General features: G+C 44.0%; 2 protein-coding genes across 8 annotated transcripts in view; one reads left to right on the plus strand and one right to left on the minus strand.

Annotated features, from left to right (window-relative positions):
• Positions 1 to 9,979, minus strand: part of LOC124048373 (alpha-1,6-mannosylglycoprotein 6-beta-N-acetylglucosaminyltransferase B-like) — a 67,631-nt gene extending 57,652 nt beyond the window's left edge. The window contains exons 1-4 of one of the 4 annotated variants that reach the window (XM_046369096.1): positions 9,940 to 9,979; positions 8,302 to 8,441; positions 6,274 to 6,321; positions 5,256 to 5,377 (exon numbers count right to left, since the gene is read on the minus strand). In XM_046369096.1, coding sequence (XP_046225052.1) covers positions 5,256 to 5,377; positions 6,274 to 6,299 — 148 coding nt within the window. In that variant the 5' untranslated portion in view covers positions 6,300 to 6,321; positions 8,302 to 8,441; positions 9,940 to 9,979. Of the gene's footprint in view, positions 1 to 5,255; positions 5,378 to 6,273; positions 7,038 to 8,301; positions 8,442 to 9,939 lie in introns of those variants that run through there. The other 3 variants (XM_046369095.1, XM_046369094.1, XM_046369093.1) reach the window with 3 other exon arrangements.
• tbc1d24 (TBC1 domain family, member 24) lies at positions 9,267 to 23,827 on the plus strand. 4 transcript variants are annotated; one of them, XM_046369100.1, is made up of 9 exons: positions 9,328 to 9,401; positions 10,485 to 10,604; positions 11,853 to 12,960; positions 14,136 to 14,141; positions 14,620 to 14,778; positions 17,609 to 17,672; positions 18,058 to 18,153; positions 20,928 to 21,195; positions 21,474 to 23,827. In XM_046369100.1, exons 3-9 carry the CDS (start codon positions 11,972 to 11,974, stop codon positions 21,635 to 21,637), a joined length of 1,746 nt encoding a protein of 581 aa, XP_046225056.1. In that variant the 5' UTR covers positions 9,328 to 9,401; positions 10,485 to 10,604; positions 11,853 to 11,971; the 3' UTR covers positions 21,638 to 23,827. The 4 variants fall into 4 exon arrangements, with proteins under 4 accessions (XP_046225053.1, XP_046225057.1, XP_046225056.1 ...); XM_046369099.1 differs by having other exon boundaries at positions 9,347 to 9,401; positions 10,495 to 10,604; XM_046369097.1 differs by lacking the exon at positions 10,485 to 10,604 and having other exon boundaries at positions 9,267 to 9,401.
• The last annotated feature ends 3,147 nt before the right edge of the window (positions 23,828 to 26,974 follow it).

Consider the following 26,974-nt stretch of genomic DNA (forward strand, 5'->3'; position numbering starts at 1 on the left):
GTCAGGTTGATTTCAACATTCTCACCCTAACACTGCCATTTCATATCAGTCAGAGATGCAACTTTTACTGTAAGACATTGCCCATCATCATGTGTAGTGCTCTTTGTACACTATGCTCTAGTGTATGCCAAAACACATTGCAACAGGAGTGGTCTCAATATTGATGCCATGTATGAAACTAGGCCATTTGAATTCTCTGCTGGATCCCCCCCAAAATGTGGATGACCTATGCTCCCAACAGAAGGCAAAAAGAGTTTACTGTGAGAGAAAGTACTTACTATGACACAATAAAAAGAGGCGATTTAGAAAGAACACCCATGATATATTATACTGAATCTACCATAACTACGTCCTTTCACAAGCATTTTTTTGTTTTCTGGCTACACGCCTACATGTTCCAAAAGTGTTCTTAAGCTATCCCCATAGGATAACCATATTTGGTCCCAGGTAGAACCCTTTTTTGTTCCAGGTATAAAGGCAACATGTAAAGTGTTGGTCCCATGTTTCAGGAGCTGAAATAAAAGATCCCAGAAATGTTCCATACGCACAAAATAGCTTATTTCTCTCAAATTTTGTGCGCAAGTTTGCTGACATCCCTGTTAGTAAGCATTTCTCCTTTGCCAAGATAATCCATCCACCTAACAGGTGTGGCATATCAAGAATCTGATTAACCTCTTGCTCCTACCTGGCATGCAGGCGTCCCATCTAGAGCTCTAGAAATGCAAATGCGCTACGCTAAATGCTAATAGTATTAGTTAAAACTCAAACGTTCATTAGAATACACATGCAGGGTATTGAATTAAAGCTATACTCGTTGTGAATCCAGGCAACAAGTCAGATTTTTAAAATGCTTTTCGGCGAAAGCATGAGAAGCTATTATCTGATAGCATGTAACACCCCAAAAGACCCGCAGGGGACGTAAACAAAATAATTCGCATATTCGGCGCTACACAAACCGCACAATAAAATATAAAACATTCATTACCTTTGACCATCTTCTTTGTTGGCACTCCTAGATCTCCCATAATCACTATTGGGTCTTTTTTTCAATTAAATCGGTCCATATATAGCCTAGATATCGATCTATGAAGACTGTGTGATAAACGGAAAAAAATAGCGTTTCATAACGTTTTTAAATTCAAAAAGTCGACGATAAACTTTCACAAAACACTTCGAAATACTTTTGTAATGCAACTTTAGGTATTAGTACACGATAATAAGCGATAAAATTCATCAGGAGGCGATGTAAATTCTATAGGTGTCCGTCTCGAAAAAATGTCTAGAGAGAGCTCGACCAAAACATCCGGTCGAAGACCGGAGGGAATCGGTTCCCTTGATTCGGTTTGACCAAGAATCAAAGCTGAATCAAATGACAAGACTCTAGACATCGTGTGGAAGCTGTAGGCACTGCAACCTCGGCCTCATTTAATTCGGTTCACTTTGAACAATTCCTGGAAGTAGCGCAAGGATATTTATTTCCATTTTCAGTGATCAGGTTTTCCTTCACTTTTCGATGAAATGCACGTTCTGTTATAGTCACAGCCGTGATTTAACCAGTTGTATAAACGTCTGAGTGTTTTCTATCCACACATACTAATCATATGCATATACTATATTCCTGGCCTGAGTAGCAGGGCGCTGAAATGTTGTGCGATTTTTAACAGAATGTTCGAAAAAGTAGAGGGTCGACTTAACAGGTTAAACACCATGATCATTACACAGGTGCACCTTGTGATGGGGATAATAAAGGCCACTCTAAAATGTGCAGTTTTGTCACACAACATAATGCCACAGATATCTCAAGTTCTGAGGGAGCGTGCAATTGGCATGCTGACTGCAGGAATGTCCACCAGAGCTGTTACCAGAGATTTGAATGTTAATTTCTCTACCATAAGCCGCCTCCAACGTTATTTTAGGGAATTTGGCAGCGCGTCCTACCAGCCTCAGAACCGCAGACCACATGTAACCACACCAGCCCAGGACATCCACATCCGGCTTCTTCACCTGCGGGATCGTCTGAGACCAGCCACCCAGGCAGCTGATGAAACTGTGGGTTTACACAACCAAATAATTTCTGCACGAACTGTCAGAAACCGTCTCAGGGAAGCTCATCTGCGTGCTTGTTGTCCTCACCAGGGTCTTAACCAGACTGCAGTTCGGCATCTTAACCGACTTCAGTCGGAAAATGCTCATCTTCAATGGCCACTGGCACGCTGGAGAAGTGTGCGCTTCACAGATGAATCCCGGTTTCAACTGTACCGGACAGATGGCAGACAGCGTGTATGGCATTATGTTGGCGAGCGGTTTGCTGTCAAAGTTTGCTGATGTCAAAGTGGACAAATAGCCCCATGGTGGCGGTGGGGTTATGGTATGGGTAGGCATAAGCTACGGATAACCAACACAATTGCATTTTATCGATGGCAATTTGAATGCACAGAGATACAGTGATGAGATCCTGAGGCCCATTGTCCTGCCATTCATCCACCGCCATCACTTCATGTTTCCGCATGATAATGCAAGGCCCCATGTCGCAAGGATCTGTACACAATTCCTGGAAGCTGAAAATGTCCCAGTTCTTCCATGGCCTGCATATTCACCAGACATGTCACCCATTGAGCATGTTTTGGATGCTCTGGATCGACGTGAAATCCCTATATTAAGGCCTAGTGAATATATTTCAATTGAGGATTTTCTTATATAAATTTTTCCATGTTGTATATTTTTGTTCAGTGTAGAACCCTCTGTGTAAAGGGTTCTACATGGAACCCAAAAGAGTTCTACTTGGAACCAAAAAGGGTTCAGAAAACCAGCCTCGCAGCGGACACCGATGTCTTGCTCCCAGACAAACTAAACAACTTATTTGCTCGCTTTGAGGACAATACAATGCCACAGCCCGCTACCAAAACCTGCGGGCTCTCCTTCACTGCAGCCAACGTGAGTAAAACATTTAAACGTGTTAACCCTCGTAAGACTGCCGGCTGCCGGCCCAAACGATTCCAGCTTAGCATTTAACAACATAGTACCCTCCAAACTCGTCATTAAGCTCGAGACCCTGGGTCTCGACCCCGCCCTGTGCAACTGGGTCCTGGACTTTCTGACGGGCCGCCCCCATGTTGTGTGGGTAGGAAACAACATCTCCACCCAGCTGATCCTCAACACTGGGGCCCCACAAGGGTGCATTCTCAGCCCTCTCCTGTACTCCCTGTTCACCCACAACTGCGTGGCCATGCACGCCTCCAACTCAATCATCAAGTTTGTAGACGACACTACAGTGGTAAGCTTGATTACCAACAACGACAAGACGGCCCACGGGGAGGAGGTGAGGGCCCTCGAAGTGTGGTGTCAGGAAAAAGAAAACTCACACTCAACAAAACAAAGGAGATGATCGTGGACTTCAGGAAACAGCAGAGGGAGCACCCCCCTATCCACATCGATGGGACAGAAGGTGGAAAGTTTTAAATACCTCGGTGTACATATCACGGACAAACTGAAATGTTCCACCCACACAGACATCGTGGCGAACATGGCGCTGTTCAAGAGACTGAAGAAATGTGTCTTGTCACCAAAAACACTCACAAACTTTTACAGATGCACAATCGAGAGTATCCGGTCAGGCTATATCACCGCCTGGTACGGGAACTGCTCTGCCCACAACAGTAAGGTTCTCCAGAGGGTAGTGAGGTCTGCACAATGCATCATCAGGGACACACTACCTGCCCTCCAGGACACCTACACCACCCGATGTTACAGGAAGGCCAAAAAGATCATCAAGGACAACAACCACCCAAGCCACTGCCGTCTCACCCCACTATCATCCAGAAGGCGAGGTCAGTACAGGTGCATCAAAGCTGGGACTGAGAAACTGAAAAACAGCTTCTATCTCAAGGCCATCAGACTGTTAAACAGCTATCACTAACATGGAGTAGCTGCTGCCAACATACTGACTCAAATCTCTAGCCACTTTAATAATTAAAAATTGGATGTAATAAATGTATCACTAGTCACTTTAAACAATGCCACTTTATATAATAATTACATACCCGAGATTACTCATCTCATATGTATATACTGTACACTATACCATCTACTGCATCTTGCCTATGCCATTCGGCCATCGCTCATCCATATATTTATATGTACATATTCTTATTCATTCCTTTACACTTGTGTGTATAAGGTAGTTGTGAAATTGTTAGATTACTTGTTAGATATTACTGCACGGTCGGAACAAGAAGCACAAGCATTTCGTTACACTTGCATTAACATCTGCTAACCATGTGTACGTGACCAATTAAATTTGATTTGGTTCATCAAAAGGTTCTCCTATGGGGACAGCCGAGGAACCCTTTTAGGTTCTAGATAGCGCCTTGTTTTTAAGAGTGTAGACATAGACCGCCCACTATAACGCTCACTAGACAAACATATAGTAAAACAAACATCACATAATGTCGTTTGTTCCACTTCCACTCAATGCCTCTGGCTGACCTAAAGCAGTAGTCCTTTTCCTTGTTTGACGAACCCCATGGTATACATAATAAGCGTACAGCAACCTAACCAGCCAGACTGCAGCAGACGGCCAGAAAAACAAGTCAACCAGGGGCGCAGTAAAAAGTAAATGTGTGTTTAAGAGGCCTGTCAGTTGGGCTTTAAGGGGCTATTTGGGAGGGCCGATCAAGGACTTCCTGATTGAGACATTAGCATTTGCACAAACGTAGAGTGGTCTATAAAATGTTGGCCTGGCCTGGCACTGAATAGCTAGTATTGAGCAAACGTGGAAATCAGACAATAAAATAGTACTGTAATATTTTGGGCTAGGGTGTCGGTGGTGTGGGGTTACCGGTGTGTGTGTGTGTGTGTGTATACACTGGTTATGGACCCACAGGGAGGTTGTAGATGTGGGGTCTGGGGGTCTGAGGATAGGGGTTAAACAGAGACCCCTTTGGGATTGGCTATCTACCCAATGACACATACAGGAAGGAACCCTATGATGGTGATGTCACCTCCTATCCACCCCCTGCCTGTTTACTCAGCTGACAATTACTGCATCACTCCTCACCAACCATAGCATCACTCCTCACCAACCATAGGACTACAGGAAGGAGTGGCAAAGAGAGAGAGAGAGAGAGAGGAGTCCACACTAGAAAATATCTCAGTCATGTAAAGCATTTCACTATCTAATCTATTCCTCGAAGAGTAGATCCATAGAAATACAGTATAATGAATGTAGATTATATTTCTATGCTTAGGACACTTACCCTGTTCCTCAGGGGACCTCCCTGCACCTGCCGGCTCTTCTCTGGCCATCTCTGGAGGCACCCAGAGGCTCTGCAGCAGCAGGGTGAGCAGAGAGACAGAAAGACACAGCACCAAGCAGCCACTGGAGACAGACAGGAGGACAGACGGACATGGGTTAGCGTTGGGCTTAGCAGAAATCATCACTACACTAAACTAACTACCTCTACTAGTAATGCAATAGCAATGAACTTGTATTTAGCTTCGACACGTGGTATCATATTGTGTATCATGTAGTGCCACGTAGAGGGGTACCAAGTTTGCCCTAAAGTCATGTAATTTGTTGTGGTGATCTCCGTGTAGTCTCAGTTTGTCCTGCACTGAGCACATTGAGAAGAAGAGGGAATTAACTTGTTCCATGGATAGGCTTCAAATAAGAGCGGTTCTCTTAGTCATAACAAACAGCTGGAGAGTGACGTGCTGTCATGGCGTGAGAGCGACTTGAGCAAGCGACTCCTTTGGGGTTTGGGTTTTTACTGGGGCAGAAGAGGACTGGGCTTTTCGTCGGAGCAAATCGGCTACGAAGAGTGTGTTCCAGAAGTGAAACGCCCTCGGGCCAAGCCAAACACACGGCCAAACTCAGCACTCAAGCCGGTTCAATTCAATTGAATTCAATTGTATTAGTAAAGCTCTCCATATAGAGAAATCTGTCAAAGAGATCTCAGCGACTGGCCCGGGTATTTGCGAAAACACCATCCACTATAGGGCTACCAGCGACAAAGAAAAAACTCCAAAATAAGAGTTACAGGATGATACCACGTAGATCAACACTTAGTAAGCCCATTGTTTGTGGGTCCAACAATCAGTCAAGTCTACCTTATAGTCCATTTACCGTACGTTCGGTCAACTCCTGATAAGTGCGATGTAACTGGCCTGACAAACATGCAATATACACATGCGGATATCCAGAGATCTGAACCATATTCCTACACAGTAGATCTAGTCTTAATCAATTGTTAGGCTTTTGGGATGAGCCCTTACCTCCGGGGTCGCCGTGTAAAACGCATGATCCAGAGTCAGGATGTGGGCCTGACTGTCAAAACAGAAAATCATACATTAGAATAAATAAGTGTTATTATCAGTCAATAGTGCAGTAACTTGGAAAAAGAAACGCAAAGAGATGCTGCCTCTAATCTTTGTTTTTCTTCTGTTTTTCCCACTGTTCTCAAAAGTGAAGATAAGGCAGATGGGGTAAAAATGGTTTCCTTTGTGTACAAGATCACCATTCAGTCCAAAACACCACATCACATCATAGTTTCCATTTACACTGATGGGAATATATTAATCCCCTTCCATATTCAGTCATAGTTTTGACGAGGCGTAAAAGTGGCTCAACGTGTGCCTTTGTGTTTCCTATTGAAAGTTAATGATACACTGATACATGTCACTAACTGTGCCAATACTCCAGTCCCTCTCTCTCCATCCTTCAGTCACTTTGTTTTGTTACTCTGTGTGGTCTATAAGCCAGAGTTATGAAGACATTGGAACAGCCAGGCGTACTTACCGATTCAGCGCGGACACACACAAACACACACACAGACCACACAAACACTCTAAGGCTCCGTCACGACCGGGCGGCAACCTCCTCCATCGCTCCCTCTTTCAAAAAAAGACCTGATAAAAAAAAAAGCTGGAGAAAACGCGGGGCTGGAAAGTCTCATTTGTTTTTTGTCTCTTTCCCTCCTCCTCTGGCCTCCTTTTCTCTGTCCCTAGGCCTCTGGGTACGCATCCTGCGGTTGTCAAGGAAACCTGATTCCCCTCTTGAGAACACAATACCCATGGTGCTGCTGGGGCCTTTCACAGATACAATAGAACTCACGCTATTGGGTGACACAGCCTCTTTCAGCCCTACCGCCCAGAATAAAAAGCTCTATTTGTGAGTGGAAACACAACTGAATTGGGGACTCTACTTGCTACTCCAGCCTATTTGAATGTCTTAGAGGGCATATTATGAGATTTAACACATAAATTAACTAATTTCATTGACAAAAGCAATTAAATAATAAAAACACAACGTTGTGCCTCATGATAGGCTAGCATATCAATAATACTTCTCTCTATTATTCCAGTTTACTCACACACACCACTTCAGGTCGCACACATTAGACATTTGAAGGACATCTGGCCTTAGAAATACCAGAGGAGAGGGGTTTAGACTGCAGGAGACAATTAGTAGTTGGACAGATATAGTATATGCAGTTCTTCATGCAGCCTGAAGAGGGCAGCATAGTCCCAGTTTTGATAGGCCTATTTCCTGTTGTAGGTTGGTAATGACCCTTCTTTAGGTTATTGTTGTAGGGGAAACTCAACTACCATTAGAATGAGAAGACTAAAGATGATATCCCTTTCAGTTTTTATCCACATGTTTAAAGTTTTTAGTGTAATGAAATAAGGAAATTAAACTTATGTCCCATTACCACCCTCCGCTGATCGGAGGACAAATTTATCAATGTGAAATGTCAATGTCACTTTAATGTCAAAGGGTCTTTATAGTAGGTATAATATGGTCATTGTGACAATTCCACCGAAACTGGTAATGCAATTAACATTGAACGTCTTTAAGTTCAACTTGGCAAACAAACATCTCACTTAAGTACGTCCGACCTTGACATCAGCACTTGACGTCACACCTTTCTTCAAACACTGCAAGGTGTGTGTGTGTGTGTGTGTGTGTGTGTGTGTGCACGTGTCCATGTTTGTGTGCGTGTGTACGCGCCTGCCTGTGTGTGTGCGCGCCTGCCTTCCATAGGTGTGATGTCACAGTGTGTCGGAGCGGAAGGATTTGATGAGCATAAACCCCCCATAAGCTTGGACCTCAAGGCTTACTGGCTTTAGATCCATCTGTCTCTCTCTCCCCACCTCAATCTCTCACCAAACAGTGGTATTCTCTGTCCAATCAAATAGCTCGGAGGTTAAAGCGTGCTATAAAATGTTGGGCTGGGCTGGCCTGGCGCTGAATACAATACTGTAGCCCTAGCGCGATAGTCAGCGTCCTATGGATTAGTGTACCTCACATGATATGAATACTGTCCACTCCTACAGTCATGTCTGTTGGATTGATGCCAGCAGCTGGCATGTAACAAAGGCTCCATTAACCAACTCCATGGTCATAGAAAAGCTGGCTTTGAGACAGACAGGACAGGGTAGACCTGAAAAGACAGGTAAACACAACAGAATTATACAGAGTAGAGAGGGAGTACTGTTGTGGACAGTGTATTTATTCTATGTCATCGTTGTGAGTCATATGTGTGGGTTATCATTCACAAAATACAGTATGTCTAAGGTCTTCTCAGAAAAACACATGATGGAGTGGACATGACGTGGACATTTGGCAATTTGTTTTTTTCAGGTTTCATCACACACATAGGCCTATGGCCATCACACACATTGGTTTGTTGTTGTTGCAAGAACACCAAATGAAGAAATGAACAATATAATGAGAGAATACAAAGCAAAAACACAAGGCCAGGACCATATTGGAGTGGCAATGATGGCCTAATTGAGTTATCTGTAATAACTGTCATGTGCTGGGCGTTGTTTTTGGCGTGTGCTTTTGAGTAGGAGGACAAAGCAGGGTTTTGTTCAAATTGCCTGGGTGCCTTCCAGTCCTTTTTCCAGTGCCCGTAACTACTTTGACAGACATCCAGGCCTGTAAACAAAGCTTGATGAATCAGATGATATTGCCTCTATTCCACCACTCCCAACTGGCTCACTCACAGTCACTCAGATGTTGCCTAAAACAGCAGTGGCGCATCTTGTTTTTCAAAATCTTCTCAAGTTCTTTGCACTCTAATGTTTGGTCATTAGATTTTAATTGTAGGCTAATGGTTGTTTCACCCTGCTACATTATTTGTTTGAATGATTTCTGGACTTGTATATAGCTATAAGGTTTTCCCCATCATTTAAAGCAGCTGCCAGTGCAATTTCATATATCAAACAAAGCGTAAAGACAATAAAAAAATGGCATAACAAATCCGATATGAATTGCATTCTACACTCCGCCGTATGGCTCCTGCTAGTAGCGGTTAGAGGAGTAGGGATACTGCGCATGTCCGAAACTGACAAATATGACTGCAGCTCCAACATCTCAAGACATCTGACCAAACCAGGTAGGGTAATTTCATATCTTGACAGGTATTTTTCATGTCTTGTCGTTTCTTCAGCAGTTATTAACACATGCGCAGTCCTCTTTCCCTTATGTATCGTGATAATATTAGTTAGCCCGCTCGCAATGCAAGTTCAACAATAACCAATGTTGACAGTGAGGAAGAGAATTTGTCTCGCTATCTTGTCGCTAGTTAGCTAGGTGCTAGCTGGCTGACTATCGCTCTGCATCTGAAGAAAATGCTTTATTGTCGTCGCAAACTATTTTGACGTGATAACTAGCTAGCTATTCTAGCTAATGTTATGCTATGCATTGACCTGGTGATAACACTGATCAGACAATGGACCAATGTCAATTGCTATCGTGAATGGAAGGAAACCGCTTTGTTAGCGTGCGCTCTGTCCGCATTTCTAGCTCGCGCTACCTGTCACCTTTGCCAGGGTTACCACTAACTATCAGTTTTCACGGCGTTCGGGGGTTCTAGCTAGCTGACCAACGAAATTTAGTCCGTTTTATTCCAGCAATATGAATGCATTTCTTACCCAGCCCCATATAGCTATGCAGAGATGTGGTGTCGGCACCTTGTCGCCTGTCAAATGAATTATCCTAGTCAGTGTTGGCTAACTACGCTTGGTTTCATGAGGTGAATCATATACCTTTTTCATACGCACAAAAAGCTTCTTTCTCTACATTTTTTTTTGCACATTTGTTTACATCCCCCTGTTAATAAGTCGCTTTGGATAAAAGCGTCTGCTAAATGGCATATATTATTATTATTATTATATTATATTAATGAACATTTCTCCTTTGCCAAGATAATCCAGCCACCTTGACATGTGTGGCATATCAAGAAGCTGATTAAACAGCATGATCATTACACAGATGCACCTTGTGCTGGGGACAATAAAAATACACTTTTTAAAATGTGCAGTTTTGTCACACAACACAATGCCACAGGTGTCTCAAATATTGAGGGAGGGTGCAATTGGCATGCTGACTGCAGGTGTGTCCACCAGAGTTTTTGCCAGATAATTTAATGTACATTTCTCTACCATAAACTGCCTCCAACGTTTTTTGTTTTTTTGAGAATTTTGCAGTAGGTCCAACAGGCCTCAACTGCAGACCACGTGTATGGCGTCCTGTGGGCAAGCAGTTTGCTGATGTCAACATTGTGAGCGGACTGTCCCATGATGCCGGTGGGGTTATGGTATGGGCAGGCATAAGCTACAAAACAACGAACATAATTGCATTTTATCTATGGCAATTTGAATGCACAGAAATACCGTGCCTAGATCTTGAGGCCCATTTCTTTTAAAGTATCTGTGACCAACATATGCATATCTGTATTCCCAGTCATGTGGAATCGATAGATTAGGGTCTAATGAATTTCTTTAAATTGACTGATTTCCTTCAATAAAATGTTAATCAGTCAAATCTTTGAAATTGTTGCTCCCAAGTGACACAGCGGTGTAAGGAACTGCATCTCAGTGCTAGAGGTGTCACTACAGACCCTGGTTCGATCCCGGGCTGTATCACTTCTGGCCGTAATCGGGAGTCCCATAGGGCGGAGCACAATTGGCCCAGCGTCGTCCGTGTTAGGGGAGGGTTTGGCCGGGGTAGGTTGTCATTGTAAATAAACATTTGTTCTTAACTGATTTACGTAGTTAAATTAAATATTTTTGTTCAGTATAGCCAGCTGTCTTGATCACATTAGCTGTTATCATCAGTGTCCCTTTGCTGGCTGATCCTACACACAGACAGTTAATTTAGCATAATAATGCAGTTCTATAATATAGTTAATCTATAGCCAGCTAACTAAAGTCATTTAGTTTTAGCTGGGGGAATCACTCAGCTCCATCTCTGTACCTGGGCTTGCAGCCCTCTCTCTGGCTTGAGGTCAGTGACCCAAGATGATCCCATACTATAGTGTTGTTTAGTTCAATAATTCTATCCGCTTCTGTCATGCAACATCATTTTTCTTTGCTGCTTTAAACGATAGACATATTTACCATCATTTGCCCTTAATTGCTCACTCAACCTTTGCCCTGAGACATGGCTGTTTAGACTAGATGGTTGTGACTAGATGTAGTACATCTATGACCAGAAGTCAGTTTTTGGAGCAGGAGAGCATTTACCCTAACCCTATTTCTAACCTTATCCTAACCTGCTACATGAATTCTCCTAACCTGCTATGAAAAAGTAACTTCTGGTCGTAGATGTATAGTACCTAGTCAAAACCAGTCTCAGCCGGTCAGGGCAACCTATATAGCCAGTGTATGCTGCATATTTTTAGCCTACATCAAAGGTCTTATTCCGCAATCGCTCACATACAGGCTAGCTTATACAAGATTCCCTTTACTTTGTCCCGCCCTCCCCCTGCATTATGTTCCAAATAGCCTGTCAAGCAAACCCATATGTTTGTAACAATGTTCTCATTCTTTTCCCCTCTCTGTAGTAAACATCATGGGTGGTTGAGAGACACCCTGGACTTATTTGTTGTGAAGAGGACAGAAGGCTAGTTAGGCTAAGCTATACTCAAGACCCCTCAGCCGCAGTCCAGAAGATACTGCAGCCATGGCTGAGGAGGACTACGGCTGCTTTGTGGACTGGACCCAGATGGGGGACCTGGCCAACAGCAGTGGCCCCTCCAAACTGGATGTCAAGGACCCATTGGAGCTCAAGAAACTGGCCAGGCAGGGCCACTGGGCCAAGAACCACAAGCTTCGTGCCCAGGTTTACCAGCAACTCATCAAGGCCATCCCCTGTCGCACCGTCACCCCCGATGCTGAGGTCTATCGTGACCTCATGGGGGACAGCACAGGTAAAAAAGCCTCGTCCGTCATCCCACTGCCGGACTTTGTGGACGGCAGCGCTGTTCCGCTCTACTGCCTCAAAGCAGACGCAGTGACCACCGTCCACCGGGTCATCTCCTGTCTGGCTGGCCAGTTCCCGGACATCTCGCACTGCCCGGCGCTGCCCGCCATAACGGCCCTCCTGCTGCACTTCAGTGCCGATGAGGCGCAGTGCTTCGAGAACATCAGCCGTCTGCTGGCCTGCAACGAGCCAGGCCGACGCTTGGTGGACCAGACCTTCCTGGCCTACGAATCCAGCTGCATGACCTTCGGCGACCTGGCCAACAAGTACTGCCCGGCCGCCCACAAGTTGATCGTGGCCACAGCGCAGGACGTGATGGAAGTGTACTCGGGCTGGCAGCGCTGGGTGCTGGGCGACCTGCCCTTCAGCCACGTGGCCCGGGTACTAGACGTCTTCCTGGTGGAAGGATACAAGGTGTTGTATCGCGTGGCCCTGGCCCTGCTCAAGTTCTATCGCAAGCAGAAAGCCGGGGCTGGAGCTCAGCCATACGAGGGCCAGAAACAGGACTCTGCAGAGGTCAAGGCGGAGATCCAGACCTTTGTCAAAGCCATCGGCTCCAGCATCACCCCGGACAAGCTGCTGGAGAAGGCCTTCTCCATTCGCCTGTTCAGTCGCAAAGAGATTACCCTCCTGCAGCTCGCCAATGAGAAGTCGCTGCAGCAGAAGGGTATCACCGTCAAACAGAAGAGGTGAGTGAGGGCTAGAGACATAGCATGAGCTCTATTGGGTGTAATTGAAATTGGAGAGATAATTTACTTCTAGAGAAATGAATGGATATCAATGAGGGCGTGGACACTAATACCTCTGCTAATGCTATGCTAGCGCTTTAGCTAATGGCAGCGTGTAAATAAACATTAGACAAGGTTCTACGTAGGCCTCCCGAGTGGCGCAGTGATCTAAGGCACTGCATTGGATTGCTAGCTGTGTCACTAGAGATCCTGGTTCGAGTCCAGGCAGCCGGCCGCGACCGGAAGACCCATGAGGCGGCGCACAACTGGCCCAGTGTCGTCCGGGTTAGCAGAGGGTTTGGCCAGCAGGGATGTCCTTGTCCCATCGTGCTCTAGCGACTCCTGTGGCGCCCTGGGCACAATGCACGCTGACACGGTCGCCAGGTGTATGGTGTTTCCTCCGACACATTGGTGTGGCTGGCTTCCGGGTTACGCGGGCATTGTGTCAAGAAGCAGTGCGGCTTGGCGGGGTCGTGTTTCGGAGGACGCACGGCTCTCGACCTTCGTCTCTCCGGAGTCTGTACGGGAGTTGCAGCAATGAGACAAGACTGTAACTACCACGACATTGGGTGCACATGGTTCTAAGTTCAAAAGCCATGAAACAATTCAGAATGGTATGCTACAAATGAGAGGCATGCACTCAAAACAAACATTTATAAAATGTGCATGACAACTTTAGCCACCAGTAAGTGTCTTGTTTAGAAAGGATGTGACATTATGCATTTTAGCTAACTCTAACCATTTTCCTAACCTTAACCTAATTCTCCTAATCGTATCTTGTCCTATCCTGCTACAAAAAGTAACATTTTCGGCATCCCAGCTAGGCAAAACCACCAGTGAAAAGTGGCTGTCGTTCCTGGCTTTATAAAGCCGGTACGACCTGCCGCTAAAAGCATTTGGACACCTTGCCGCTAAAAGCATTTGGATAGTTCATTAATTTTCTGTTTTTAGTTCACTCACACGTTTTCCTGTTGTGGCTGTCTGTGTGGCTCTTTTCTCACCATTCTGTTCATAGTTTTCCCCCCTTTTTTTTGCTGTCCATTTTCCATCCACCGTCGTCTTCTGTTTTCACCTTGACTCCTGTGTCCATGTGTCTACTGCTCATCCATTCTCCCATTTGCACTTGGCTCTGTTAGTCTGAGGTAGGTGTTTCTCTCTCTCTCTCTCTCTCTCTCTCTCTCTCAGCTCTCTCTCTTCACCTGTTAATACTTGAGCTGATCTCCCTCATTAGTGATAAATTGTATTAGAAACCGTGTCTACATTCTCTGTAAACTATAATTTAACTATAAGTGACCGGGAAAACAGGATTTGGACATAGAACACACTACCATAGGCAAAACCAAGAAACAGTGTGCTGGTTTTTGCTTCTCGTTAACACTCAATTGAATAGGTCTAAATAAAGTCCCAGACTGACTCACGCTGTGACCCTTGAGGTCAGGAGTTGTACAGTAACAACAACCATGACATATCCAGGCAAGCTCAGAAAATACTCTATTAACGTTCCATTACCACAACCTCATGGCCCTACATGCTGTACAAAGACTTTGACTGACCGATCAGGAGATTGTGTGTTACTGACAAAGTAGTCATCTCCTTCCTGCCCGGTTACCATGGCTACAGGCGCAACGTGCAGCTGGCTCTGAACCCGGACACCTTCTCCTCGGAGGTGGTCAGCGCCAAGGAGATGAGGGACATCTGGTCGTGGATCCCCGAGCGCTTCGCCCTGTGCGAACCGCAGCTTCTCTTCACCACGTCCACCCACGGCTGCAGCCTCAACCGGTACCCACTTTACCAGTCTCACTTTAGCCACTCACTGTAGCCTAGGCAAACCACTACACCAGGGGTGTCAAACATACTGATTCCGATGTGGGCCGCATGTGTTTTCCGCGAGGAAACGGTCTCCGTCTATATTGAAATACCTAAAAACCAAATTAGAAGTGGGTGGAAATGATAATGGACCTACATTTTTATACAGTCTCTACACTCTGTCCAGATTGCTAACAGTCACCGAAACAAAAGCTAGACAGTCAGGGAGCATTGACAATTCCATATACTAGGCTATTTTTGGCTAATTATAATCAAGTTTCAGTGCTGTCCTTTGGACCTCAGTGGAGACCGAATGTGGCCCACGGGGGAAAATAAGGTTGGTACCCCTGCGCTCTTCCTGTACCCACTTTATCCTTTGTCTCAGGTTCCACACCAACCTAACCTTAGAGAGACAACTAAGCTTGGGTTATAGCGACATTTTCATGTCATCGAGATGCTATATCACCGCAAATATGCAACATTATCGCTGATATGCGATTTATATTGCAGACATGATTACGTCGCAGATATGCAATAATATCGTCGGTATGCTGTAATGTACCCGAGAAACTGATATTCTGCCCATTTTTTCATCCTCAATGGTACACTTTACCCTGCACTGGGCCCAATTTACCATAAAGCTTACTCTACATTTCGCCACAATCTTGGCTACCATGCCTACTTTACCACAAAGGGGCAATTTGCGATTGGTACGTCAATTTATTTACTTTTAAATGTGTATCTACACACTACCGTTCAAAAGTTGGGGTCACATAGAAATGTCCTTGTTTTTGAAAGAAAAGCAAAAAATGTTGTCCATTAAAATAACATCAAATTGACAGACGCCTCACAAGTCTCAACGTCAACAGTGAAGAGGCGACAACGGGATGTTGGTCTTCTAGGCAGAGTTCCTCTGTCCAGTGGCTGTTTTTTTGCCCATCTTAATCTTTTCTTTTTATTGCCCAGTCTAAGATATGGCTTTTTCTTTGCAACTCTGCCTAGAAGGCCAACATCCCGAGTTGCCTCTCACTGTTGACGTTGAGACTGGTGTTTTGCGGGTACTATTTATTGACGCAGCCAGTTGAGGACTTATGAGGTGTCTGTTTCTCAAACTAGACACTCTAATGTACTTGTCCTCTTGCTTAGTTGTGCTCTGGGGCCTCCCACTCTTCTTTCTATTCTGGTTAGAGACAGTTTGCACTGTTCTGTGAAGGGAGTAGTACACAGTGTTGTACGAGATCTTCAGGTTCTTGGCAATTTCTCGCATGGAATAGCCTTCATTTCTCAGAACAAGAATAGACTGACGAGTTTCAGAAGAAAGGTCATTTTGAGCCTGTAATCGAACTCTCTAATACTGATGCTCCAGATACTCAACTAGTCTAAAGAAGGACAGTTTTATTGCTTCTTTACTCAAACAACAGTTTTCAGCTACGCTAACATAATTGCAAAAGGATTTTCTAATGATAAATTAGCCTTTTTAAAAGGATAAACTTGGATTAGCTGATACAACATGCCATTGGAACACAGGCGTGATGGTTGCTGCTCATGGGCCTCTGTAGATATTCCATTCAAAATCTGCCATTTTCAGATATAATAGTAATTTACAACATTAACAATGTCTACACTGTATTTCTGATCAATTTGATGTTATTTTAATAGACAAGAAATTAGCTTTTCTTCAAAAAACAAGGAAATGTCTAAGTGACCCCAAACTTTTGAACGGTAGTGAGTGTGTATGTATATATAGATTGATAGATTCATAAAACTTAGAAATGCCTCATGAGCTTAGTTCAATCAACTCTTACCCTACCAGTCCCCAAAATATAAGCTTGTTTTACTCCATTGTTTATAAATGTAATTGTACACAAACACTTCATATCCTAAAAAATGCTTAAAACTATACATTTTGATATCATGGATGGTCAGTCATTACATCTGTCTATTCATTTGAGACCGGTTACATTTCTCCAGCCCCATCCCTCAACTATTTACCAAAACAGTGGCGGGTCTGTCACTTTGTTATTGTTTGAACTGCAGATTGCCTCTTTAAAGGAGGGGTAAGGGAATGACTTGGACAGTAAGGTCACCCATTTATGTCTTTGTGTTCAGCAGCAATAGAACTAGAATATAACGTTTGTTTAGTGATGAATCAGCAATGGCCCTTGTTCAATATTCCCTTGCCCTTGTACAGCCTCGGGTACTAAATCCATCACCCTCAGGCCAGACGGAAGACTTAGTTCAGGGTCATATTCATAGCTCACACAGAAACAGAATCTTGTTTATAGAATGCAAACCGTAGCCTGACACTTTTTTCCCCTGGGATCAATACTGTAGGTTTAGTTAATATTTATCCACCTGTATTGGTTTACTGCTCATCAGCTGAGACACAGGTGAGTATCAGAGCTATCCAAAGTATATCACTAGGGGCCATAAAGACTTTCCTACTTTCATTCAGCTAGTGAAAAAGGCTGATCTCCGACTTAAATTCACACGTTTGTTTTTTTAACTTTCTGAATTATGCTACATAGAAATCATTGACCAAAGAGAAACTGCAGTATGTTCATAAAACCAAGACTGAATGTAATCTGACCTTGTAAAAAAAAAAAAACACAAGGAATGTATCGCACTGTAGGCTAAATGTAATGTTGTTGTCAGTTAAAAGGGGTCCTTTTTGCTTCTCATCTTTAAGATGCATTATGATCGTGAAAGGGAAGCTTATGTGTGTGTTTTTCTTCTGGTTCATTTCACACATGCATACATGGCCAGATTGTGTAATAGAGGTTGTCCATTCCTTTTGTCCCAGGTTTTACGCTCATGTTGAAGGGTATGAGCCCACTCTGCTACTCATCCGGACCTGCGATGCTGATGTAACGACCTTACACACACACACACACACACACTTACACATTGTGTGTGCATTACCACCCTTGTATAAGAGTATAATGACAACCACGGCAATAGACACGTAACTCTCGAGCTCACATTATTATGACACTGAAAAAGTAAGCATGGTGTTTTAAGTCTAGTTTTTCAATCATATTGATATGGTAAAGACCTATCATTTAATGACATCTATGAATACATGTGCAGTATCTACTTTTTATAGTACCGAAATTTGAGTGACTAAATAAAAAAAAGTAGTCATTCTTCTTCGCCTTTTGACATTGTCCCATCCTTCTAGTTCCTATCCCACTTCTCCCTTTGATTCTACTGTAATACACCCTCTCACCATGCCCTGTATTGTCTGTCCAGGTATGTGGAGCCTTTCTCTCAACCGATTGGGAGGAGCGCAAGCGAGGCGGGAACAAACTCAGCTTCTTTGGGACTGGAGAATGTTTTGTCTTTAGGGTGAGTTGTGTTTACTTAATTTTTCTCATCCAAATTATTTTTGAGGTGCAAGGTTGAGGAGCAAACTAAAACACACTAAAGTAAAAACGACAATTGGAAAAACAATTTAGGAAACTGAGCGTGAACAATGGCGGCAAAAGGCAAAGCTCCGTATGGGATGATTTTGAGTACATTTTTGGAAAGGACGCAACGGTCGAAGGCACTGCATCACAGTCCTAGGGGCGTTACTACAAACCCTGGTTCGGTCACAGGCTGGCTTCAGGGTTAAACGAGCAGTGTGTCAAGCAGCAGTGCGGCTTGGCGGGTCGTGTTTCGGAGGACGCATGGCTCTCGACCTTTGCCTCTCCTGAGTCCGTACTGGAGTTGCAGCGACGGGACAAAGTTGTAACTACCAATTGGATATCACAAAATTCAGGAGAATTTATTTTTGTTTTTGTAAATATGGAAAAGCCCAACCAACCTCAAAGTTCATCTGAACAGCACCCACAAAGAATGTCAGGATAAAGACAAGAATTTTGGAATTCGGTCAGGATTCGACTCAAATCAAACTTTTTGGGCCACATGCACCAAATACAACAAGTTTAGACTTGTGAAATGCTTACTCATAAGCCCTTTCCCAACAATGCAGTTAAAAGTAAGAAAATGAACAAATAGATAAAATGGTAATGCAGTAAAATAGCACACTAAAATAACAATAACAAGGCTATACAGGAGTGAGTGTACGGCAGTACGAGGTAGTTGGGACGATTGAGGTAATGTGTAGATTTGGTGAGGTGATTGATTGATTGATAAAAGAAGAAAGTCGAGGGAGCCATTTAATGAACTGTTCAGCAGTTTTATGGCTTTGGGGTAGAATCTGTTCAGGAGCCTTGTGGTCCCAGACTTGGAGCTCCGATACTGCTTGACGTGCAGGAGCAGAGAGAAAAGTCTGTGGCTTGAGTGGCTGGAGTATTTGACCATTTTTAGGGCCTTCCTCTGACACCGCCTGGTATAGCAGGAGGCTTGGCCCCAGTAGATGTACTGGGCCGTACGCACTACCCTCTGTAGCGTCTTGCGGTCGGATGCCGAGCAGTTGCCATACCAGGTGGTGATGCTTTCAATGGTGCAGCTGTATAACTTAATGAGGATATGTGGGCCCATGCTAAATCTTTTCAGCCTTCTGAGGGGGAAGAGGTGTTGTCATGTCCTCTTCGCGACTGTGTTTGGACCATGATAGGTCGTTAGTGATGTGGACACGGCAGTCTCTGCTACAGCACCATCGATGTGAATGGGGGCGTGCTCGGCCCTGCGTTTCCTGTAGTCCACGATCAGCTTCTTTGTAGACTCCTGGTATCATATGAACACACAAGTCGTGGACATTTTGTAGAATTGCAGGACATAAGCTTTAAAATGTAATTTTCTCTTTGCTCAATGGCATAATGTGTAGAATGGCAGAAAATGAGCTTCAAAACTGCTAATTTTTCTCTCTGCCATCAAGAAGGGTGTCTAGGGTTTGCCACCTAGGACATTTGTGTGACCAGATCATCTCAAATAGTACTTGAGTACCTCTGATATTTTTATATATTTTTTACCTTTATTTAACTAGACAAGTCAGTTAAGAGCAAATTCTTATTTACAATGCCAGCCTACCGGCGGGTGAACTACCTCGTTCAGGGGCAGAATGACAGATTTTTACCTTGTCAGCTCGGGATTCTATCCAGCAACCTTTCGGTTACTGGCCCAATGCTCTAACCGCTAGGCTACCTGCCGCTATAGGCCTACAACACGTAAATGGCTCCTAGCCTCCCATGCATAAGGCTACTTTCTGTCCCAAACACTAAAAGTGAATATTAAATCATATTAAATAGAAATGTTTGAATGACGTAAATCAAGTCTGAAAACTAACTGAAACTAAACTGAATTTCAAATGATAATCCTAAACTAATTTCAAATAAAAAAAACGAAATAGAAGATCACAACTATAATAACCTTGTTGGGGATTAGAATGTTATGTGGATTCTTTTGGGTGCGTCCCATATATAATTTTGCCTCCCGAGATAGCAATTTGTGACCAAGAGTGGACACCAGGGGGCGCCATTTACAAAAAGTTTCTTCATCCACTGTCACAATACTAAGCCTCCTTGTCACCAGTCTGGTCTCCACCCACTCTGAACAGAAAAGCATGTCACGTCCAAAATGCAGTATTTCTTCTTGAGTGGTATAGCTGATTATTTAACAAAAGGTTTTGTACATTTTTAGAGAGGTTTTGCTGAGTGTATCTGGATCTAGAAATGGCCTTCTTTCAAACTCCTTTTCCATTTAATTATTAAAGTGTTGTGGTGAGGATGATGCACAGCTATGTGCTCTGACCGTCTGCCTGCACAGGCAGAAACACACACGTACACATGCTCATCGGAAACTCCTGTAACTGGAGCCGAACGGTACAGTAGCATTTGATCCTTACTTGACACCACATACATTAAAAATGTTAGTTATTTAGCAGACTCTCTTCTTTTTCGTACTGGTCCCCCGTGGGAATCGAACCAACAACCCTGGCGTTGCAAGCGCCATGTTCTACAAACTGAGCCACACGGGACAGGAACACGCAACAACACACTGTAAGATGGCCGTCGAGATCTATTAGACATGCACGGGGAGAGAAAAACCACCAAATATGACTCAGTATCCAGTTTGTGTCTGGATGATTCAAGGTAAACCCCTCAAGTGTGTGTAAATATATGAAAATAAACACTCAAACGTGATCAATGATTGTTACTCTCCGTTTGTCCATATAGCTGAAGCCGGAGATGGAGAGGTATGAGTGGGTGGTGATCCGCCACCCAGAGCTGGCTTCCTCCATCAAGGCCCAGAGCAGTGAGGACCCTGCTGAGGACGAGGCTCCCACCGACGGGCAGAGCTCTGATGACAACAGCCTCCCCGTGGAGAGGCCGGCCGCTGACCCCTCCAACCGCCTGTCACCCTTCCTCTCGGCCCGACACTTCAACCTCAACTCCAGAAACACCTCCATGTTCATGGCCGGCAACGTTGACTCCATCATAGTGGGTGAGTGGAAATCAGTCCTTCTTAACCAGCGTCTCTTGTTCTTAATCCAACAGACTGTCCAGAGTGAGTAGATTGTCCTCATCAATGACTGATGTCGACCTGACAATGTTGCATTTAAACTAACATCTAGGAACTGAGGATCCCTGTGGCCCTTACCAGTGCCTCTCTTCTCCCTCAGCGTCTTTTTTAAATGTTTTATTCATCTCTCAGATCCAGTGCACTCGCCTAGATACAGCTCATTTTTCTGTCTTAACTCCTGCTGTTCTGTCTCCTGTCAGGGGGAGGCGAGGGCAACGCGCTGTACATCGACGGTGAACTGAACCACGGGCGCACAGCCCGCTGCACCACCTTCGACAACCCGCCGCTCTGCTCCACCGAGAGCTTCCAGGTGGCCCTGCTGGAGGTGTGGGGCTTCCAGGACGCCATGGCCTCAGATAGATAGACACACACACACACACACACACACTCCACCAAAGGCCTGATGAAGGTACCTGCAATATCAGAACAAACCCCTTTCCATCCAGTAAATTAATTTATCCTTTGAATTCTATACATAAATGGGAAATATTTGTAATTATTAATGTAAAACAAGTATCGTATTCTGAAAGTATCTTTTATTTGTGGTAATTTTTTTTTACAGATGTTTAATTGTTGTATTACTCTTTTTGTTGACTCATTCGGGAGATTATAATGACGAAAAGCAGCTCTGTTGTTTTAAAAAGGCTTTGTCTGGTATTTTTATCAAATGCCATGGTTTTACACACTCAAGGACCTTGTTTCATTTCTATATTCACTTTATATCCACTCATTCATTTGTGCAATCTGGTTAGGCGCTTAACCAACTGCCAAAATCGTAGTTAGTAGGCCTGTAAGTCTAAGAACATATGCAGTCTACCCAGCTGTCAGAGAACTGGGGTCTATGAAAATGAATTGCACAAAGTGAAGTGTGTATTTGGTGAAGAATGTTGAATTGTGGCGTCTTTGCAATCAAAATAGCAGAGTTCAAGTAATGCAGTCGCGACCTAACAGGTTTCATTGTCTTTCATCAAGCCCCGTTGTGCTTTTCCCTCTGACTGTACATGTCTGGGAGTTATTACTCTAGATCAGATTAACTGTGCTTCTGTTGGTGGATACTTGTGTAAACTTGACGTTTCAGTGTAGCCTGGTCCCAGATCTCATTGTGCCATCTTACTGAACCATCTCCTATGGTTATTCATTGTCGTATCAAACATGACAATTGGCTATACGGTACAAACAGATCTGGGACTAGGCTAGTTTCAGTCTGGCTGTTGTGCAGACCATATTCTCGCCAGATGTACTCTTGCTTCTGCACACAGCAGTAAATTAGAAAAAAAGACCCCTTTTAAAGTATGCGAATATCGTTCTTTGATTGTTTTTTGTTTTTTTGATACTGTAAAAGTGTGCGACGAAGACCATATCCACGTCCCTCCCATTTAGGTTCACAACCTGTAGTTAAACTATGTGTAAGTAATGCAGCATTCATCTGTCTTTCTCTATCCGTCCCTCTCCTTTAACTCTGAAACGTTATCATCCAAAAAGGAGCAGAAAATGTCAGTTATTTGGCAGAGACTCAACTGTATATCATTGAATATCTTTGTTGTGTTGAAGTCCTCCAGTGAAGTATCGATTTAAAAAAAAAATACAGATGTATCAAATATGTGAAAGTAATACACTTTGAAACAAGTAATATATGTCTGTCATGTTTTATTGTTCATTATTTTTCACTTTCATTGTTTGTTTTTTTGCTAGCTTTGCACGCATGTGCCCCTACCCATTCGACTGTTCTTTCTCCATGACTTCGGGGTGAAAGGAGGGTAGTAGTCTTGAACCCTGTCGCATAAATGTGTCAGTTGCCTTTCACAGTCCCAGAATCGAACCATTAGCCTAGCCTGGCGACTCGCGCTCTATTCTGCCGCTTCTCTGTGGTTCGCGACAGGCTTTAGTCTGAGACTGCCATCATTGAAGTTGTTTGTGGTGACGAGGGGTGTTGTACAAAAAAAAAAAGTCAACAGCGACTGGATCAGCGATAGCCAATAAGAATATCACAGCCAATGGGGAATTTTCAAACCGCTGCATTACTCAAGTGTGTTCTGGCTCAACCCATCAGATTCTGGACCAATCAGGCAGCCCCGAATGTATTCGCATTCGGTGAAGGGTCAGGGAGGTACTCAAATCCAGACACACTGGGCGAGTTTGCGTGGTAAGGCGGAAGTCGAATAGAGTCCAAGGAAGGTATACGACAATGGCAGACATGTTGTTGGCCTTCTTTTATGCCGATGAAATTGATGCCAGTGAAATTCCACTTCTACACAAAGCTGAACGTGATCAACATGATCCAAGGAATGAATATCCTGATAAGGAAATGAGATACCAGCCCCAAGCTCTTTCACAAGTCTTGTTCTATATTTCTGTGATGGTTTTTCACAAAATATTACCTGGTAGTGAATGAATAGGCTACTAGAATGAAAACATATCAGTATTTTTGCAGCATATGGGATTTGCTCTGTGTGTCATTTCTTCATGCCCTTGTACCTTCCTCATTATTTGTGATTGTGTAACATGGAATTGTAACAGATGTCATTAAATGGAGTCCACAAAGCTTCTTAATGTATAGTAATTGATTGCATGTTAGCGTCACTACAGGCTGTAGTGTATTTCTTTCATTCTCAACATTTGTTGCTTTTGTCAGTAAGCATGTAAAGAACAGAATTTGATTCAATCACATATAGACAAAACACTCACTGTACAGAAAAGTATTAGACTACATGTACTGTACATCAGTTCACATAAGTTACTGGGTAAACAATATGCACTTGGTGTTGATTCCCTGGGGTACTTGCTCATTGATAGCCGATTTCCCGGACAGATTAAGCCCCTAAAATAGTGTAGCCTACAATATGTATTCAATTTTATTCACACTTAATAGACCAACTAATTTGTTTGACATTATTACAAACCAGACCAATTGTAGGCTATAACATTACAGTAACAGTAAGTTCAGGGAGTGAGTGTTTTAATAAATAAAAGAAACCATGAACATGAAACAAACCGACGTGAAAACCGAGTTGGTAACACCTGAGGTAAGAACCAAGGGGAGTGACGGATATAGGGAAGATATAGGATGTTGACATCTGCAAACCGCTCGCCCACACAACGCCATACACACGGTCTGTGGTTGTGAGGCCGGTTGGACATACTGCCAAATTCTCTAAAACAACTTTGGTGGCTTATGGTAGAGAAATGAACATTAAATTATCTGGTAACAGCTCTGGACATTCCTGCAGTCAGCATTCAAATTGCGCGCTCCTTCAAAACTTGAGGCATCTGTGGCATTGTGTTGTGTGACAAAACTACACATTTTACAGTGGCCTTTTATTGCCTTTTATTGTCCCCAGCACAAGGTGTACATGTGTAATGATCATGCTGTTTAATCATCATCTTAAATTTGCCACACCTGTCAGGTGGATGAATTATCTTGGCAAAGACGAAATGCACAACATTTGAGAGAATTAAGCTTTTTGTGCGTATGGAACATTTCTGGGATGTTTTATTTCAGCTCGTAAAACATGGGACCAACACTTTCCATGTTGCGTTTATATTTTTGTTCAGTGTACATTAGCTATATTGTCGCAAGTAGGATATTTAATCTATATATGTTAGAAATGTGGATCACATGTAGGTCTATGTAATCAGATTGGAAGGATGAAGATGTAGTTAATAAGATCTAAATAGTCATCACCCCAAAACAGTAAACATACATTGATAATAACCAGTGGCGACCTCAACCATTTATGAGCATGTAGCATCTTTTTTTAAATGTATTTAACTAGGCAAGTCAGTTAAGAACAAATTCTTATTTACAATAATGGCCTACCCTGGCCAAACCGTAACCTGGACGACGCTGGGCCAATTGTGCGTCACCCTATAGGACTCCCAATCATGGCCGGTTGTGATACAGCCTAGAATCGAACCAGGGTCTGTAGTGACAGCTCTAGCACTGAAATACAGTGCCTTAGACAGCTGCGCCACTCCGGAGCCCAAAAAAACCTTCACAAAAAAAAGAGAAGGTTGCCTCCCCTAATGCCTTTGTTCCGACTTCAAGATGCAGTTGGCGAGGAGCAACTTTATGACCTTTGATCAGAGGGTTGTTGTAAAGTCCATGTAGTCACAAGTTGGATCATTTTTATATCCATAATTCAACACAATTTGAAAGGCGGTGACCAACGTTGGTCAACATCTTGACAAAAAGGGATCTGCTCGAATACGCCCATTGCGTAGCGTTTAGCCGGAGCAAGGAGTCTGGTTAGCCAGGCAACCATTAGCCCCTCTAAATATGAATGGTTATAACATACAGTCAAGAAACAGTCTTCTTCTAACATATTTGAGCAAAGTCTTAACTGAGGTTAAAAACAAATGTACAACAGAAAACATTATTGTTGGGGGTCATTATGATGTTGCTCATTACATTTACATTTAAGTCATTTAGCAGACGCTCTTATCCAGAGCGACTTACAAATTGGTGCATTCACCTTATGACATCCAGTGGAACAGTCACTTTACAATAGTGCATCTAAATCTTAAAGGGGGGGGGGATACTTATCCTATCCTAGGTATTCCTTAAAGAGGTGGGGTTTCAGGTGTCTCCGGAAGGTGGTGATTGACTCCGCTGTCCTGGCGTCGTGGGGGAGTTTGTTCCACCATTGGGGGGCCAGAGCAGCGAACAGTTTTGACTGGGCTGAGCGGGAGCTGTACTTCCTCAGTGGTAGGGAGGCGAGCAGGCCAGAGGTGGATGAACGCAGTGCCCTTGTTTGGGTGTAGGGCCTGATCAGAGCCTGGAGGTACTGAGGTGCCGTTCCCCTCACAGCTCCGTAGGCAAGCACCATGGTCTTGTAGCGGATGCGAGCTTCAACTGGAAGCCAGTGGAGAGAACGGAGGAGCGGGGTGACGTGAGAGAACTTGGGAAGGTTGAACACCAGACGGGCTGCGGCGTTCTGGATGAATTGAAGGGGTTTAATGGCACAGGCAGGGAGCCCAGCCAACAGCGAGTTGCAGTAATCCAGACGGGAGATGACAAGTGCCTGGATTAGGACCTGCGCCGCTTCCTGTGTGAGGCAGGGTCGTACTCTGCGGATGTTGTAGAGCATGAACCTGCAGGAACGGGCCACCGCCTTGATGTTGGTTGAGAACGACGGGGTGTTGTCCAGGATCACACCAAGGTTCTTAGCGCTCTGGGAGGAGGACACAATGGAGTTGTCAACCGTGATGGCGAGATCATGGAACGGGCAGTCCTTCCCCGGGAGGAAGAGCAGCTCCGTCTTGCCGAGGTTCAGCTTGAGGTGGTGATCCGTCATCCACACTGATATGTCTGCCAGACATGCAGAGATGCGATTCGCCACCTGGTCATCAGAAGGGGGAAAGGAGAAGATTAGTTGTGTGTCGTCTGCATAGCAATGATAGGAGAGACCATGTGAGGTTATGACAGAGCCAAGTGACTTGGTGTATAGCGAGAATAGGAGAGGGCCTAGAACAGAGCCCTGGGGGACACCAGTGGTGAGAGCGCGTGGTGAGGAGACAGCTCATGATGACTGGGTGGATAAATATCCAACTTGGCATCAGCCTATTGTTTTAACTGAATACTTTCTGCTCTAACTTTAAACGTTATGATATTTGACAATCTCAGAATAAAACTTTACAACATTTGTTTTTCGTTTAACTCTACAACTAGTAGAGACAATTCAAATCTCTAATTGATTATTGC

Source organism: Oncorhynchus gorbuscha, linkage group LG11 (genome assembly GCF_021184085.1).
Source record: "Oncorhynchus gorbuscha isolate QuinsamMale2020 ecotype Even-year linkage group LG11, OgorEven_v1.0, whole genome shotgun sequence".
Lineage (NCBI taxonomy): Eukaryota > Metazoa > Chordata > Actinopteri > Salmoniformes > Salmonidae > Oncorhynchus > Oncorhynchus gorbuscha.

What these genes read in the sequence shown, in the direction of transcription:
- tbc1d24 (XM_046369097.1), top strand. Translation starts at nt 11,972, where the DNA reads ATGGCTGAGGAGGACTACGGCTGCTTTGTGGACTGGACCCAGATGGGG. An exon ending in GAGAATGTTTTGTCTTTAGG is followed by an intron (nt 18,154 to 20,927) that starts GTGAGTTGTGTT and finishes TTGTCCATATAG; the next exon opens with CTGAAGCCGGAGATGGAGAG. An exon ending in CGTTGACTCCATCATAGTGG is followed by an intron (nt 21,196 to 21,473) that starts GTGAGTGGAAAT and finishes GTCTCCTGTCAG; the next exon opens with GGGGAGGCGAGGGCAACGCG.